The following is a 19,746-nucleotide window of genomic DNA, read 5'->3' as shown; positions in this document are numbered from 1 at the left end:
GATGCCTCAGCCTGGACGAGTACTTGAATTAAGCTTGCAATATTGATCATTGAAGTGAGGGATATGCAGTACATACAAAATCAAATAGCTACTAAAATATAGCTTGCAATATTAATAACTTTTTCACAGGAATCAAGTAATCCAGAATGCAATCTTTTCAAGTTCGTGTTAAAGAATGGAACAGCAATGTGCTGTTCTGTAAGTTAACCTGATCAGCAATGTGTTTAGACTAAGTAGTATGGTTAACAATGAGCGGCTAGCCTAGGCATCATTCGGGAAAGTATATGTATATCAAAACAAAATGCCACTCTACGCCTTTTCACTATATAATCTACTGTGATTTAACCTGAATGTACAGCACAACTTCGGTAATGATCGCCTTCGGGAATAGCCCAACAAAGCCAAGTATGTTGGTGCTTCCAGTAACTGCTGTCTCATTTACTTCAAGTTGTCTAACGTATCCAATTTCAACTCAAATCTCAATAACTCCTTGCAGGAACAATGAGGCAGGCAGTAATCACTGAATTTAATCCCTCATGATATTCCAATGTGAAAATCGTCCGGGACTGGAGGAGAAAGTGGTGGGATTGCTGAACCACCAGAAAAGTTGTCATTGATATCCAAGATCCTTCTGGCAGTTGCCTGAGATTCTTTGACACCAATCTGTTTATCTACGCTAGAAAAGTTGCTACTCTCAACAGACGACAAGAACTTGTCCTTGGAGAGTGTCTGTGCTGACTGTAAAACAGAGCCAAAAACACCAGATTCCCTAAGTCCTTGAATTATGGCCTGTGAATAGATTAAAAAAAGGAAAAAAAAAATGAATGGTTTGAGGATCCAGCATTTCGACCACAAATATTTCACTGCGAAAATCAACGAAAGAATATAACACAAGGCATCAGATAAACAGCTGTAGTAGTTTTACTTTTATCCACCATGGGAGTATAAATCCGAGTTAAAATGCCCCTCTTCAAAAGTTTCAAGCTCAATGCTTTATTAGTCCACACCACATGGTGACGGTACCTAAGTCAGAAAAACCATACTATTTGAGGAAGAGAAATATATAGTCTTCATCCTCTAGGGAATGTAAGGAGTATACATCATCAACAATTCTACAGTGTAAAATAGAATATATTTTAGAGTATATTTCAAATGTTAAACATAAGCATTACCAGCGAAGCATTTCCTCCTCCGTTGCAGTTGAAGCAATTATGAATGCCTGTATGAAATAAAATGTGAACAAACTCTAAGCAAATTAATCCCAAATATTAGGAATATAAAATGACCCAATATCATGTAAATACATTAGTATCTAAACTTAGAGATAAGCAATCAAGCTCAACATTCATCCATATCAGTAAATAAAAGGAGAAGCCCAACATAAACTAGTAATCTGCCTCTAAAATATCCTTGAAAATATTGAAAGTAACACACGACTTTGCACCCAACGACAGGTAAGCCGTAAATTAATTTTCCTAAGACCATAAAGCCATTTATTTTTGAAAGGAATATTATCTAAAAATGGCAGGAAAAATGACACACACATTGGTTTAATGTATAACCTAAATGGAATACAGGAAATACTTCAAGTAAAAGCAAGGGCAAGGGAAACTGAAAAGCAAGTTAGGCATCAATTGGAACTCACAGCTCTATCAAATTCTAACATGAAACATTTTTTAACATCCTCCTTCGTAGGCTTGCAGCCACATCGATCACGCCTTGAAGTGAGGTCAGAAAATTTGGTGTATGTATAATGCAGAACGGCAGCCTCATCCAATTTGATCTCCCTATGATATATTACTCAAAATCACGGTAGTTTATATATCAATAAATAAGAAAGGAAAGAAGTGCTTGAAGCAACGAACAACATATCATACAAAAGTACGTATCAATGTTGTCAAAGGTGCAAGGCCCATTACAGGCACATAAAAAGAAAAAAGAAGTATATAATAAGCTTGAAATTTATGGTTTGTGGATAGAAAGTTAAAAAAATTGTCTTATTTATTGTTTAACTACTTAACAGAAAGTCATCATCAACAAAAGCTCAATGTTTGTTCACTTCAATCTACAAACCCAAAATTGCACACGGATTACATTATGATTGTTATCCAATGTTCCATTCTTGTAAAGAGAGATAATATTATCTTCTTTTGGCAATTAAAAGAAAGCTAATAAAAGAAACTAAAAACTAAAGAAAGCAAAATGTCACTCTTTCTTAAGCTTTTGGCCCTAAAAGTGTGTCTAGGCATAATTGTTATGGACTTGATCAAAGATTCCTTGAATCAGTACAAGGGACTTTACACTATTTGCAGTGCACACAATGCCAGATATACATAATAATACATTTAACCATATCAATTTATTTACACAAAATGGATGGAATAGGAGAAATAACATTACTTTGGTGCCTTCATGTAGTTATGCCATCTATGTGCACCATGAGGACGAAGATGATCTTGAACACGAGCAGCTGCTTTCCCATTTCCATAGGTTAAAAAGTAGTTTGGGTTACCACGGATTGCCCGTCTGTAGTTACCAAGATAGGCTTCTATAGGGAGATGATCAAAGTTCTTCTTGAACATTGAGACCTATGCAAAGATAGAATATAGATTCATATACAATAAATGCACGTATATGATCATAACTCCAGCAAATCCTATTGACAGGCACATTTGCTAATAATATTCCATCAAACTAATAAAAGTCATATAGTCATAAACCTAGCCAAAGCAAAGCATGAGAAGAGAAACAAATGGAGGAGATCACACCTCAGTAAAAGGTTCAATTATATCATCCCGCTCAACACAGCTTTCCTGAGAAAATTCACATGATATAAACACCTACCGTGTCAACAATGAAAGAATAAACGTACAACTTGACCAACTAAACATCCTTAGCCTCTATACCTAAAATATAGCAAGTCCACTCACATAATTTGGGAAGACAACCATATCAACATCTTCAGGCAAGTCTGCCAGTAATTGTCTGACAGAGTACTCACGAGCACTGGAGGGATGTATAAGCTCATCAGTGTCAAGATGAATAATCCAATCCATGCCAGCATCCTATAAATGAATGAAGAAAAATTAATAAAGCTAAGAGTTATACTGAACATGAATTTATGCTACCAAACATACACATTATGCCAGAGATGAAAATGCAACAGCATACCCTTGAAATTACAATAGCCATTTCCATGTTAAGAGTCTGCTTCACAAACAACTCATGATTACATGGTTTGTAGAAGAACTTTGCCAGCCAAGTCTCATTCCAGATCCGACTACAAGCAAAAAGAAAGAAGAAAAAAAAAAAGGGCAAGTCAGAATCTTATGACATATAACGGCTGCCCTTTTTGGGCATTGAAATGAAGTACTAAAACAGAAAAAGAAAGCAGGTAAAGCTCATATCCCGAAAATGGTAGACGTAGCACTATTTATTTCAAAGAACTTGTCTCTCAACTCAAAATGTGTTATGTATTTCGATTTAGAAGGCTCACCATAATGGTATTTCTATTTTGGTCAAGCACTATGTATACTTTGATTTCATTACTACCTAGCATTGGGTTCAACAATCATTTAAATTTCGCATATGAAAAAGGAAGTGAAACTAATGCCTTTTAGAACAATACCACAACAAACAATAAGCTATTAAACCAAATCATGTACCAACCTTTTAGCTTGTTGTTCCTCTAATTCTTTTGTTCGGTATATCACTTCCACCCCCTTTTAAGGATTGGATTTTGCACATAGGAACAGAGCCAAAGTGAAATAAATAATAGTAGATACTAATAAAAAGGAGTAACAGAGGATTTATACTCAACTGGAATCGATTCTAGGACTCTGGACACAACGGGAGAGGCAGCCTTCCCTTCAACAAAAAGGAAAAAGGTTGAAACTCCAATAACCTTGTGAAAAAAATATCCATGGTAATATCTGTTCTAAGCCTGCAGCAGTACTTGAAACAATACATATCTGGCATGCACCAAAAAACCACCAAAAATATGGTAAGAAATAGCACCCATAAATCTATTAAGAAGTTAAAAACAAGTACAAGGATCAGATTAACGGTTTAGAGATTTAAAAAAGAAACAAATTAGGTGTTTTTAAATTGAAACATTTCCCAGTATTTTGAAATAAATAAATAACATATATTTAGCACCACATTTTTATATTTTGTATATTGTGTTTTTGGGTTTAAAGATGTTTTCTTGGAATTGATTTTCCCCTCTAATTTGTATTTCTTTACATTACCATCTAATTATATTTTTCTCTATGATCTGAATTTTCGAGCTCTTATGAACAATGAAGACGAATATGAAGTTATTTAAGGTTTAGGTCCTAAAGGTAACTATAATTCAGGTGCATTAAGCTAATCAAAACCACCTATTCAAATTTCTTCGGGGGAGAAAAGCCGAATCTGGGTCAGGTTTTTTTTTTTTTTGAATAACAAATTGTAACAAATTAACATCATAGAATTAAGAATATGAACTTCCATCAACTACATAGCAAAGGGAGACCCAAAAAGCGTATCAAGGCACGAAAACCTTAGGCCTGAGATTCGAGCCGAATTCAAAATTCCAATCCTTAAAATAAGGGAAAGCCGGGGACCGGCTCTGACCCAAAACATCGACGCAATCGGAAACGGAGCGCCGATGGGGGCGAGAGTTTGATCCAGGATAGTCCATGCCAGGAAACTGGAAAGGATCAGGAGACGAAAGAAGGGGGTCAATGAGACCACCTTGCCATTGGAGAATAAAAGCAAAGAAGGCAACGGTTAATGGAAGGAGAGTCAAAAGCAAGAGAAGACGATAATTAAGGGCTTGATAAGATGAAGAGATGGGCTTTGAAGAAGAATAGGAGAGAGGAGCCATGAGAATGAGAATGAGATGAGATACAGAGATGGAAGACGTGTGTATATATATACATGCATATGCATATGAAGAATTGAATTTGAAACTGAAGAGAAAGTAGATAAACAGATATTCAAAAGAAAGACTAAAAAAATGAGAAAGCAAAGGGAAGGGAAGGGAAGGGAAAGAGCAGGCGTTTTTGTCCGTACGTTGGCGTTGTGATGACCGTCACCCTCTTCTCTCTTTCCGCTCCTTTCCCATTTGGTTCTACGTTTTTTATAACCATGCAATTACTTTTCCTATTTAACTTATATACCTAAATTATGAAAAATCTAATATCCATCTCATTCTCTTCTTCACAATAACTTATTATTATTATTTACTATTTTCTTTGTTTCATATTTCCTTCCAATACAATTAAAATTATATTGAACCGTATTATTCTCCTATTTATAGATTGGGAATAAACTATAGATAGTTCGAAACATTATATCAAAAATATCAGATATTATCAGAACTTATAATGAAACTGTTAAACAAAATAACTTAGCTAAATAGATGATTTTTTTTATCGTAATCAGGATGTTTATCGTTAGCATTAATACTTTTCAAAGAGATAAATAGATTATTATGAAATATGTTTCGTTTTTATGAGTAGAGATCAAACTCCGACCACAAATTTATGTCATAATCAATTACTATAATTACTAAATAATGTGTGAAAAAAGATTTAATATTAAAAAACGTATTTATATTTACCAAATTAATTAGGCAGGACTAAATACGAGCTACTTCAATCAGGCAATTCACCTTAAATACTAACTTGTTTTTTATTTTATCAATTTATACACTTTATTTTTTAACAAATCTTTGTTACACATCTTTAAATTCATGTATATTTCATCATCTTCTGTCAAGTTACTTATATTAAGATTCAACTCAATTATTTAATGTTAAATTTTGCTATTAGTACGTATATTTTATAAAAGTTATGAATTTAATCCCTCTACTTTAATTTCATCAATTTTATTTAAGATTTTTGTAAAAGTAATCAATTTTATGAAATTGTTACATATGTGCTATTTAATAATAATAAAAAACTCTCAAACTTTTCAACTTTTTAATTTTTATTTTCAACTTTTTAATTATTAAATGTAAATGTTAACATTTAATCTTTCTTATCTTTAAATTTTGGATAAATTATACCAATAGCCACTCAACTTTCAAAAAATAACAAAACAATCATTTAAACCATTTTCCGTTACAGACATAACAAAAAAAAGACATGGCATCCTACTGTGTAAACGTCCAAATTTAAAACCCTAAATGGGCTGGGCAATAAAAGAAAAAGAAGAAACAGAGAAGAATAAAAAGGAGAAGAAGTTGCTAGACAGTAGACAGTTTCATATTAAACCAAACAATTGCAAAGCTATACAGCAGTAAAAAGAACACTTGATTATCTATTTCGATCTATCCCCTTGAAAAAATAAGGGATGATCAAAGATTAGAGAACCCAAAGAATAGATTAGCTATCTAACAACAAATTCAGGCAATCACTGCCCACACTATTATTATTTGTTTTTTGGTTCTGGCTACAAATCTGACCTTAATATCCTCCTCAAGGCACTCATAGCGATGTCATCCTTTAAACCAACCCCAATCTTCTTTGTAAAAAATGTTGGCAATGGAACAAAACTTGGAACGAGACTAGAACAACCTTACTTTCATTATTTTTTGACTCGGTGAATTGTATCTGGGTTGGGAGGACCTGGGATCTGAACTCAAATAGTCGGTGGAACCCCAATCTACATCAACATTTTCCTTTATGAACCTCACATGCTTATCCGACATAGATTGTTTAATATCTTCACTGCGTTTGAGGATATTGACTTGACCCATGATGAGATTCTTGGTTGGAGCTTTGGGGTGACCGACGGTGGGGTGAGAAGGAGGGGTTGTTAGGAGAGCGCTTATTACGGTTCCCTTGTGAGCGATTCGCTCAGTTACTGTTAGGATTAGGATTATGCCAAGGGTTTTGAAGGTGGAGAAGAAAATGCATAAACATATTGAGCCATTTACGCAAAAAATATTGGGTAATTTATTAAAAAAGCAGAAAAGGAAGGACGAAAAAGAAATAATCACTCAACTTTGCCTCGTCCAACGTGGCAAGTTAACTGGCCACATCAATAGTGCCATCAAGCCAGTGACGGAAAAAGTTAATGAGTGATTAATTTGTCACTTTTCAATAACGTTAATGACTGTCTTGTTATTTTTTTGAAAGTTAAGTGACTGAATTGAAACCAGAGCGACTGTTTTGTCAGCTACCTCAAAGTTGAGTGACTTGGTGTAATTTAGCCTTAATTTTTTTTTAAAATTTTAAGTTACATTTACTAATTGTTATTTGCCTCTCTTATAAATTTTTTTCTTTTTCTTTTTGATTTCATCTTAGAAAACCTTTAAATTCATGGAATTTCTTTTTCTTTTTACTAGATTCACATTTGTTAATCCCAGTATTTCTATGCTTTGTTTTTGTTCCTATGTATGGCTTTAGTTTTTTTAATGTTATTTTCTTATTCGTTTTCAATTTTTGAATTGTAGTAGAGATCAATTGAAGATAAATTAGACTTTAATGAAGTAGTGTTTTTTCTTATTATCTCATATCACATTTCAGTATTTCAGTCCAAGAATTACGTAAATAAATGAAGAAGATAAAAAATGTTTCATTTTCCGAATGACTAAGCATGGATAGAAATCTATGAAAAAACAATTAAAATTTCATGCTTACTCATTTCAGTCCAAGAATTACATAAATAAATACAGAATGCTTGTGTTAAATCTCAGAATAATTCTCCTTCTTAAAAAAGATTACAAAAACTTGTGGTCAGCATCTACCCCTTAATGGGCTTACAGAATGCGGAGGATTAGTTATTCGGCTCGCTCCAGTAAATACCTTAAGAAATAAAAATATAATATATAAAAATAAAATTCACAAAATAATTAGAGTAAAAAAGACTATTCACTTTCATTTAAAAATGTCAATAGGACTATTTTTGAATATTTATAGTCACTATTTTTTTTATGAAACCTTTGACTCATTTCTTATTCATTTTCTAGAGGTTATATACAATAAAACTTTCATAAAAAATTTTGAAACTTGCATAATAAAATTTATTACAACTTTAAATATCAATTTTGAGAAATTTCAAAATTTTTGATCTATTTACTAAAATGTATTATTTACGCTCTGTTACAATTTATTTGGGTGTTGCCCGAATAAGGTTACTAATCATTGGGATTTGAATTTGTTCCATGTTATGGAGAGAGTGTTTTACAACCTTCGTGCTCAACTTGCCTTCATGTTGGTCAGAGATTTGAAAGTGTAGTCGATGCTTTACTTCCATAAAAGTTGAGTGGGAGTAGTAGACGATTACAAGGAACTTTTTGAAGCAATTGCTGCAAAGTTTGCACAATTTTCTAAGTGAAAACTTGCACGTTTTAAAGATAAAAAAGATTGTTAGAGGAAGGTTAAAAATTACGAACTAAAAGCTTATCACCAGTAATGAAGGTGAGAATGATGGACATAATTTTATAGGGTCAAAGAGTTGAAGTTGAAGGAGGCAATTATTTTACATTTATTTTTAACTTGAATATTTGCTAATGTTATGTACTTTTTTTATTAATATTTATATGTTACATATGCATTTTATATTTATTTGCTAGGACAACTAGCTATGCTAATGGAGAAAATCATACTACAATTGTTTTAGACTTGTTCATGGGTCAGGTCACCTTTAACACTTCTAACTCGTCTCTGTCGTCGGATTAGGGTTACAGAGCATTACCGATCAATCGCAAAACATTTAACATCATAATATTAAATAGATTAATCTTATTAAATACTAACCAATCATATGCATTTTGTCTCTAAATCGAGCCTTCAAGGCCCTAAAAATAGCTTATAAGCAATTCAGGACTAAATTGAAACAAATCAGAAGTTTTAAGAAAAAAGTTAAAAAATTTCCAAAACAGGGAACACACAGCCATGTGGAATGCCCCAGGCCATGTAACTTTCGAAATAAGGACACACAACCGTGTCTCAGCCCGTGTCCCTCCCTGTGTAACTCACTGAGTTGGACCACACGGCCGTGTCGTAGGCCGTGTAACACACTGATTTAAAACACACAACCGTGCCTCAAACTGTGTGTTGCACATGGCCAAGTGACATGGGCATGTCCCAGACTATGTGCACCTAAATGAACCTTAAATGACAAGTTTACCATTTCAAGCTTACTTGGATTCTAAGTAATCCATTTACTAGCCATTAAACCTATTCAAAATAACATTACACAAGCTTAAAACATGCTAAATCAACCATCCTAAGTGCCTAATCAGTGTGCCCTCATTAGTACCACAAGTATACACAAGTATACAACAATATGAATCATCAACCAAAACATGTCAATTCACACAACGTAACATCCAACCGATATGCCTATCATAGGCACCTCAAATCATAATAATTCAAGAGAGGCCAATTAGTTATACATTCATACAAGTTAATGTCAAAAACACCTTTCATCAATCATAATTCATAGCAAATCATCAACCAAACATTTGCCAAATAAATACCAAGATCATGTAATGATATTCATTTTACCAATTTGCACTTAGGCTTACTTTTTATATATATACATACCAAAACAAAAGTAAGGTCAAAACAAGCCTATTACACGCATATAATTCAAAAAGAAAAATGATTCAAAAACTACTAGAAATGGATGGATAGTGTGACTTGATGCTGATCTGACCGTCTAACCTTCAAAAGTATATACAAGAACAGAAATTAACACAAGTAAGCTCATTGAAGCTTAGTAAGTTCAATGTATAGAAACAATAAATCATATCAAAGTAAATACAACAATTCAATCAATAATAACTCAACTACAAGTGTTTCCTGCCATCCACAATGTCAATCGATGAATTGCATAGTTCAAATCAAAGCTCAATAATAAACTCCAGGATAATATATATATCCATAATAGAATCAATTCTAGATATCATTTACATGTCAAACCTTTCCAAGTCATTATATAAGTTATAATACAATAATTTACGATCTGATGAACAACTTATAGATACGAGTACACAAGTAATCCAATCGAAACACGCCAAACGCTCATAAGAGCTAATCCAACTGATAACACACCAAATGTTCATAAGAGCTAATCCAACCGTAAACACGCCAAATGCTCATAAGAGCTAATCCAACTACAAACACGCCAAATACTTATAAGAGCTAATCCAACTGTAAACACATCAGATGCTTATACAAACTATACATCCGCCCCTATAACACGCTAGAACAAGATAATACAACACGAGTTTGCAACAAATGCTAAACCTCGGTGTACTCAGGAAAAATATATAATTCACACCATATCAATCTCCACTCCAATCCCCACATAACACGCCGTCATTCAATTGTACTCTATCCCGCGTTCATTCGATCCAAATATCAAAAGTCAATAACATTTCTCAAACAATTTTACGTCATCAATAAAACAATTAATATCCATGATATCACATTATATCATCATACTATTCATATAAATATTAAATTATAAACCGTACGAACTTATTTGAATTGTCTTGTAATAGTTACAAAAGTTTAGGGATTATTCCACAATTTTTTCCTTTTCACGTAAATCACAAAGTCTTTATATGCAATGAAAATCACACAACCAAAGCTTCTTCTCCCTAGCTATGGTGTTCGGCCACTTGAAGAAGAAAATGAAGAAGAAATTGTTTTATTCTTTTTTTTTAATTTTGTTTTAGATTTTAATTTATTTACAAAATTACCATTAAACATAATTTACTTTCAATTTTTCTTTAAATTTTCACTCCAAAACCGTCCGCTATCAAGTAATAAGGTTTAATTTCCTTATTGGCCCTCCCACATTTATTAGTTAAGCTATTAAATCATCAAAATGTAATAATTAACAAGTTTTGTATTTTTTATAATTTAGTCATTTTTCATTAATTAGCTGTCTAAACGTTAAAATTTCTTAACCAAATTTTAATATGACTCTAATGACTCTGTAAATATTCTATAAATAATATTTACCGGCTAGCACAACGAAAATTTGTGGTCCTGAAACTACTGTTCCGTCATCATTGAAAAACGGGCTGTTACATCACCCGCCTAGGCTTGAAGGTCTGCCCGAAAAGTGGGAGGGTTTGGGTACAAATATAAGCCCAAAAAATGGGCTTGGACAAAAAATAAACCTAGGTAAGATTTTTTGGCCCAGGACCGACCTGGCCCAACCCGAGTTTACCAAAAAAAATTTTTTACTGTTGGTTGCTGATGTTTTGATGTTGTTTGTTGTTGTTTTGTTGCCATTTTGCTATTATATTGTTACTATTTTATTGTTCTTGTTTGGATATTGTATAACTCTTGATTTATTGTTACGTTTCCTACTATTTTAAAAGTATTTGCTTGCTAAGTTGCAACTATCTTAGTGTTATTTAAGTATAAATACTTTTTTAGTATATTTTCAATTTGTTGGAAAACATTTATTTTAATATTTTTAGTGTATTTGATGTATTATATTTTTTAAATTTATTTTTATATAAAAAATAATACAAAAATTGTTAATACAAGCAGGCTAGGCTGGGCTCAAGTTTAACATTTTTTTATTTGGGCTAAGCTTAAGCAAAATTTTAGATTTATTTTTCAAGTTGTGCCTAAAATTTAAAATCAACCCAAACTCAACCTAGTCTAGAATGAATGGCAATATTTTTTTTTTTACTTTTGCTCTTTTTTTCAAATATAACAACTACCATTAATATTGCAAATATTTTAGCAATTATTGAACTCAAACATATTTTTGTATTTGTGGTATATGAATTCGTAATATTTTGTTTTAATTTTTATTGTATGAATGAATGTAAAATATTAATTGGATTTTTAAAAAAAATTATAATTTTAAATTTAAATATGAAATTTAAAAAATGAAAAGTATGAAAATGAATGTACAAATAATTCATTATTTATTTAAATCGGTTTAATTATAAATTAACCAATCAACGTTATTTGTTTATATTTTTTTTCTAAATTTTTATAATTAAAAAATATGGAGTATGATCAAAATAATAATAATAATAATATGGAGCAAAATGTTTAATATGGATATAAGGTGATTAAGCAATAAACAAAACTTCTTTTGTCTCCATGTAAAACAAAATCATCTAAAATATAAATATATGAAAAACAATGTAATTGAAACATAATAATTTTTTAATTTTTTAAAATAGAAAATTTTTCATTTAAATTTTTTAAAATTTTAAATTAGCAAAGGTCAAATTACAGTTTAATTTCTCTCCGAAAATATAAAAATTTAATTTAATCCTTTAAAAATTATAAATATATAAACTATTAAAATGATAAAATTATATTTTTACTATAATAAAAATTATAATTTAATTTCGACCCTTAAAAAAAATTCTAATTTTACCCCTACTAATATCGTTAAGGTAAAAGCTATATATATGGCACACCTTGGAAACATGTTTAATTATGAGCATTAGATTTTATAGATAAATACTTGGATTATGAAATGAAAAATTTTGATACTATTTATTTCAAAATTTTAGTGATTAATTTTATAATATTTTAAATTTAAAATAAAATAATTAAAAGTACAAGTCTTAGAATTATATTCCTGGTATTATATAGAAATTCTAACATATTAAAATTCTATTATGCCCTTATTTATTTTTATAGAGCCCTTAGGAACTGCAAATATATATTAAAAATAAGTTGAAAAAGTCATTTATACCCCATTTATTCTTATGGCTCCCTTAAAAGATAGTTTTATATAATAATATTTTACTTATCCCTTAAACTCATCTTGTAATGTTAATAAGGAAAATAATGGAGTAGAGAGGAGACGGATGTTGCTAAATTCACCATAGTTCTATAGTTGGCACGCTCTCCATTATGAATGTATAATTTTGAAAATCATTACTACTTCCATAAATGTTAAATTTATCCATCTTCGCCTCATCTCGATTTGCTTCATTTTAATTTTTGTTACTTATATTTAAATTTTTTAATATTTTTATCATCCAAATACTTCTCCACTTACTTTATAGGCCTTTTTGACCTCATAAATTTTAAAGTTTTCAAAGGTGGGCTTCTCCAAAATCCATGGTTTTAAGATAACTAGTCACTAAATTATTGGTAAGTTTGTGTTTAAATCACTTAATTATAAAAAAGTTATAATTTTGTCACTAAATTATCTGAAAGTTTTCTTTTAAGTCATTGAACTATTCAAAAGTTTTATTTAAGTCACTAGGATGTTAGGTTTTTCTTTTTTAAGTTCGATGCTCCAAGCAGTGATTCTGTGGACCAAAAACTATCGACAAGTAGAAGAAAATATCTTAGATCCAATTTAATTGACAATTAGTATTGGAGATCAGAGAAGAAATTATTTAAATTTTAGTTCGTAAATTTATAATGTCTAAAGTTGTTTCATAAAAAAAACTAAATTATAGAGAAAAAGGGAAATAAAGCTTTCAATTGATGCAGTTAGTATAATGAAGAAAGCCATATAATATTAATTTTAACATCTCAATGGCTTAAATGAAAATTTTTTAATAGTTTAATAACAAATTTATAATCCTTTTTAATTAAGTGACTAAAATTAAACTAAAATTTACTCCTAATTTAGTAATTAAAAATGTAATATACTTTTGGCTTTAATTGTTGGACAAAACGATGATAGAAATCCCATCAAACGTGTGCATGACATAAAAATGCACGTGTAACGCTTAGAATCTGTTTCTCCTACCTGACGTGTAAATTAAATTCCATGCAACATCCCATCATATTACACGTGCCCCCCACAGAAGTTCTCTCCTCAAACAGCTAATAAAATGAAGCCAAAGTCCCTGAATCGACAAGGAAGAAAGAATCCAAAGCTAAAAATGTCTGAGACAAGGTCCAAAAATCTACCACCATGGGAAGCCCTTGTCATGGTTGCTCACTACCTTGATCCTCAAACCTTAGCCCTTGCTTCATGTGTTTGCAAACCATGGTGTCAAGCTATGTCCCTAGATGTCGTTTGGCAGCCCCTTTGTTCTTCTAGTTTTCCTTCTTTGTCTAATCTCAAAATCTCTTATCCTTCCGTCCCATATCATCGCCTCTATGCTACTGGCCTCGCCGCCTTCAAACGGCGTCATAAACCCCCATCGAAACCACGCCTTTCCATAGACAACATTGTCTTCACCATTCAATTATCCACCAAGGGAGTCCCTATCTTCACTATAGCAGAAGCCGCAAGCAAAATGAATAACAACCAAGTGTTCAAGTTCGATGTTGACGTAAAGCATGGCAGTTTTAAGGGGATTAAAGGTTTGGAAGAGATGAAAGTGACGTGGAACGTGGTGTTAAAAGGATGGGAAGCAATTTTTACAATGATGGATTGGCAAGGAAAGTTAAGTTGTAGGGCGGTGGAAGGGTGGTTCTCGGAGGAGCTTCCTTGCCCAGGGTGTTGCTCCAGCGAAGTGGGAAGTGGGATTGTTGCAGATTTGAAGGTGGACATGAAAGTGGAAAAAGTGAGCGTAGGGATATTAAGGGTTGTTGATTGGAGGTATGTGAGTATTGAAGATGGGCTTAGATATTTGCAGCATTTTCTTTTGCCATGTCAATGTGATGGCATGTAGTTGACATTAAAACTAAATCCAGCTCTCTGTTTCAATTCAGCAAGCTTTTTGGGTTTTCAGTGATGAAACAATTTTATTTTTATTTAGGGAAGATGGATAGATGGATTAATTAATTTTAATTTCCTGCAAGTATTGAAATGGCATATAGAATAATATAAAAGATCCCCTTGGACTTGGTAGGTCTAGGCAAAATTTAGGGAAATTGGGTTTTCCATTTGGCACTATAGTATAAAGTGTGTAGAAAATCATATTTTTTCTGGACTTCATTAATACGGACAAATATCAATCTTTTTACCGGCTGTCAATAAGCTGAATTCCAAATGTATTTGATTTAATTTTAAATATAAAAAATATTAATTAATTATATAAAAAACACAATTTTATCATAAAATAAATAAAGATAAATACATCTCACATACTTAACAACAAAATTATCTATAATTATCTATAACAATAAGATGATCTCATAATAAATAAAATTGTATTCATGAAGCATTTAAGAATTTTTTTCCATTTGTTATATAAATTATTTATTAATTTTCTAATTTAAATTTTAAAGCTGTTCATTTGCCTTATTAAATTTTAAATTTTAAATTTGATTAATAATTTTTTTAATTGATTAAAATAATAATTTTATCTATTTTTAATATTATTCATGTGGCGGGTGGTGTGCAATGTTCTAGTCTTACAATGCTAGAACTTTAGTTTCGTAATTTGTGCGGCCTTAGACAATCATTTTGATGTAAACATGTCAAGTCAACCTAATTAAGAAACAATTGAGGATTCACAAAAAAATTTTCCAAAACACAAATTTATATAGCGAAAGTAACACTAATAAAAAAAAGTTCAAAAGAATAGAATAGCCACAAAAAATTTATGCACGAGAGTGTTTGAGTAAATGCTCTCAATTGTATTACTTTCTCAAAGAATATAAGAATGTAATGCATGAATAGATCCAAATGGATGCTTTACAAGTGAGGGGAGGCTCTATTTATTGTTGAGCTCCCCTAGAACCAACAGTCTAGATCAAGTTACATTGAAAGACGAGATTAAACCTATCCCTCCAATCAAGGGATTTACAAGATTACGTAATCAAATTAAATCTAATCTTATCAGATATGATTCCCCTCAATCTTCTAAGATTAGTTTTCCTATTTACCAAGGTAGCCTATGTTTCCATATCTGCATCATCAAACAAGCTTCTTCATCGGTTCTTTGAATCAAGCCTATTCTCGTAGGTCAAATGATCTCCTCAATTCTCGTAGACCTCTATGGGATGCATCTTGTGTGATGGTCACGAGCTTTGCACCTTGGCCCGTGACACTAATCGATGCAACTGGAATTGGTAGGAACAAGCTGCTGCAGCTAGTACAGATTGGAACTTACGCTAATCTAGAAAAGAGAAGTGGTCATTCTGATTTATTACTGGAACGGTGAGCACCGACAAGTGCAACCGAAACTAGTGCGAAACTGACTACATTGCTTTAGACCCTTCTCTTCTCCAACTATAAAAAACTTTAGCAAATCTACAAGATTGGAATTAATATTGATTTTCTTTCATCAATATCATTTGATGACCAATGTGGAAAGTAGAGAGAGGTGATGGCTCACGTAGTGATGAAGTGTTGAAAACAACTAAATGAAAGGAAAAAAGAAGTATATGGCATGAAGGAAAGAGGTTGAAAAATTCTATCAAGGCTAAAGAAGGCTATTTATAGGCAAATATGGTCAGTTACAAGCATTAGACTTCATGTCCATCCTGTTTTATTATGGTTGGCCCTTTAGGGAACATGGTAACTGTAACACACTTAAAATTATTATTGTAATACCCCTCACCCGTATTCAACGCCAGAATAGGGTTACGAAACTTATACCACATTTTAAACATACAGTTCATATACAATGAATCTAATCATATACATTTCATTCACAATCAAACATTTTGTCCCTAATACGAGCTTACGAGGCCCTAAACATACATTGGGAGTGGTTTGAGACTAAACCGATAACCTTGGAAACTTTTTGAACACTTAGAAAATTTTCTCAAAAATAGGGGATACACATCCATGTGGCTCGGCCGTGTGTCTCACACGACCACAGACACGCTCGTGTCACAGGCCGTGTGGACATTCAAAATGGGAACACATGCCCATGTCCCAGCCCGTGTCTAACCTCGTGTAACTCTCTGACTTGGGTCAGACAGCCAACACACACACCCGTGTGGCTAGCCCGTGTGCCCTAAAAATGGTCATACACACCTGTGTGCAAGACTGTGTGCTAGGCCGTGCCAAACCTGTAGGGTATACTGACTTATGCCACACGGCCAAGTCATACGCCCGTGTATGAGGCCGTGTGGAGCATACTGACTTGATTTTAATTTCAAAACCAGGGGACACATGGCCGTGTAACATAACCATGTGTCACACATGGCTGAGACACACGCCCGTGGCTCTGCCCGTGTGGACAAAAATAATCTATTTACTAGGCCATTTGCCACCTAGAACTTAATATACCTACATTAACCTAATTGGCACAAAACATAGCATCAATAGGCATTTTAAATCAACCAATTCAAACATAAATCATGCAAATTCAATACTTCTATTCTCTATACACATTACTCACAAAACATGTCATACCATTTATACCAAATTCACATTTATAATTCAACTATTTATACACTTCCAAACATGCATCATTATGCATCAAAATCACCAGCATATAACTACTCTAGTATCAACCATTTTAATCTCCACAATCTTCATAATTCACAAGCATCATATATCCATCCATGAACTTACAATACATCTATATATGAACATATATATATAACCAAACCAACCAAATCAAGCCAACTCTCATGGCTATATATATAAACTAAAGCATAGAAATTTACAAGCTAACTTAAATGGCAAAATTTACCACCAAAATACATATCAAAATAACCAAAGTCCCTATACATGCCATATGACCAAAACATAAGCTCAAAAGTACCAAATTGATAGTTGGATAGTGTGATGAAGTCTCTAACAATCCCCTAGTCCGAGCTAGCTTTAAAATCATTATAAAACACGAAAAAATAAACAAAGTAAGCTTTATAACTTAGTAAACTCGTATGAAAATAATAAGCAAGCTTCACTACTCAGTTACCAAACGAATTAAATAACATAACATAAAATAATGCATTAATCCCAAGCTTACATGAACTTAACCACATACTTGATCATAAACTTACAACTTCTATTAATTCAATGCTCGTATAATTTTCAGTACATATATGTACCGTTACTTATCTATTTCTCACCGATTCACATCTTTAATATACCCGTTGAACCATTCGGAATAGAAGTCGGATACTCAGGAGTCCCGCACACTAAGTGCCAATATCATGGCTTAAAGACAACTCAATATATCTTGCACCCAAAGTGCCAATATCATGGCATGAAGCCAAATCAATGAAGTTCGCACCTGAAGTGCCAATATCATGGCCCGAAGCCAAATAAATGTATCTCCTAATGACATGTGACTAGTATCCTAATCTATTCTTAAGGTTCAACCGAGATTTCGAATGACAATTTATCATCGAATCACTATTGAACATATCCATAGTCTCGTATTCACAATTTATGCAATATCAAAGTGTATAAAATACATTTATAATGAAATTTATAACATACAAACTTACTTCGGATACAAAATGGCTAAATGAGTCAACTATTCTCTAACCTTGTTCTTTCCCTGATCTAAGTCCGTATTTTGCTTTTCTTGATCTATATGTAATCAAAATTAGCTTATTTAATTATCTCTCTTTAATTTAGTCCAAAATACACTTTAAAACACATTTACATTTTTTCCCTTATAATTTTACAACTTTTAAAACTTATTCCTTATTTCATAAAACACCAATTCATGTAATTTAACCATAACCCATGCTAGCCGAATTTCAATTAGGTCCCTAAAAGGCATTATTTTTCATTTATTTCACAATTTACCCTACAAACTTTTCACGTTTCTTAATTTAATCCTTAATTGGATGTTTTACTAAAAATCACTTAACAAATGTTGTTTATCTAAAAACAACCATGCATTTTCTGTCATCAAACATCAAGACACATAGAAATTCATCAATAGAAACATCTAAAATCTTTAAAGGTTTTGCAAAATAGTCCTTGGTCTACTAGACTAAGCTGCAACGATCTCAAAAACATAAAAATCATTAAAAATGGGTTAAAATTGCATACCTAATTGAAGGAGAAAAGCTTGCCAAAATTCAAGCCCTAAAATGACTTTTCTTCTAGATAAAATTCAGCTAGAGAAGATGATACAAAACAATTTTTGTTTTGTTTTATTTATTTTATCTTTAATTGCTAATTTACTAAAATAACCTTAATTAATCACACTAATTACAACAATACCAATATCATAATTTTCCACTAACTTAATAATGGTCTAATTACTACTTAAAGACCTTAACTTTAAGGGTCTATAGCTATTAGACACCTTTAGCTAATAGAACATCACTTTTGCACTTTACGCGACTTAGTCTTTTTTATCAAATTAACCACTCAAAAGATAAAAAATTTTAACGAAATTTTCACACAATCACCTTATCATACTATAGACCTCAAAATAATAATAAAATAATCATTTTGACTTCAGATTTATGGCCCCAAAACCACTGTTCTGATTTGACTAAAAACGAGCTGTTACAACTCTCCATTTTTAGGGATTTTCGTCCCCGAAAATCTTACCAGTGAATAGGTTTAGGTACTGTTTTCTCATGGCTTCCTTGGTGTAACAATTCGGTTCTGACCCTAGTCGGAACAGTAGTTTCGAGACCAAGTAATCGATTCTGAAAAATATTTTAATATTATTTTCTGTGTCTGTGATATGCGAATTTATATCTGTGAAATTTCTGTGATTTAATTTGTCTGTTTCTGTGCTTAATTATGAAAAAGGATTAAATCACTTAAAGTGTAAAAGTTGAGTGCTAGATGTTAAAGCATCTAATTGGCTTGGCTTTTAAAATAAAGGTCTTTGCGTGTCAAATGTACCATTTGTTTTAATGGTGGACAAATATGGACATTAGTGGTTGAAAATTTATATTATTTAGTCAAGGGAAAAATGGGAAAAAAATGATTAATATGTAAAAAATAAAATAAACATGAAAT

The 19,746-nt window shown here is 32.0% G+C and overlaps 1 protein-coding gene and 1 pseudogene across 1 annotated transcript; one reads left to right on the top strand and one right to left on the bottom strand.

Moving 5' to 3' along the window:
* Window positions 1–99: 99 nt before the first annotated feature.
* Window positions 100–5,092, bottom strand: LOC121229530 (glycosyltransferase-like At2g41451; annotated as a pseudogene).
* An 8,694-nt stretch (window positions 5,093–13,786) lies between these two features.
* Window positions 13,787–14,575, top strand: LOC121218300 (probable F-box protein At5g04010). Its single transcript, XM_041095360.1, has one exon. The coding sequence runs from the start codon at window positions 13,787–13,789 to the stop codon at window positions 14,573–14,575; it is 789 nt and encodes a 262-aa protein (XP_040951294.1).
* Window positions 14,576–19,746: the final 5,171 nt, after the last annotated feature.

This window comes from Gossypium hirsutum, chromosome A01, assembly GCF_007990345.1.
Source record: "Gossypium hirsutum isolate 1008001.06 chromosome A01, Gossypium_hirsutum_v2.1, whole genome shotgun sequence".
Taxonomy (NCBI): domain Eukaryota; kingdom Viridiplantae; phylum Streptophyta; class Magnoliopsida; order Malvales; family Malvaceae; genus Gossypium; species Gossypium hirsutum.
Note: the sequence above shows the minus strand (reverse complement) of the source record. Positions and strands in the feature narration are given on the sequence as shown.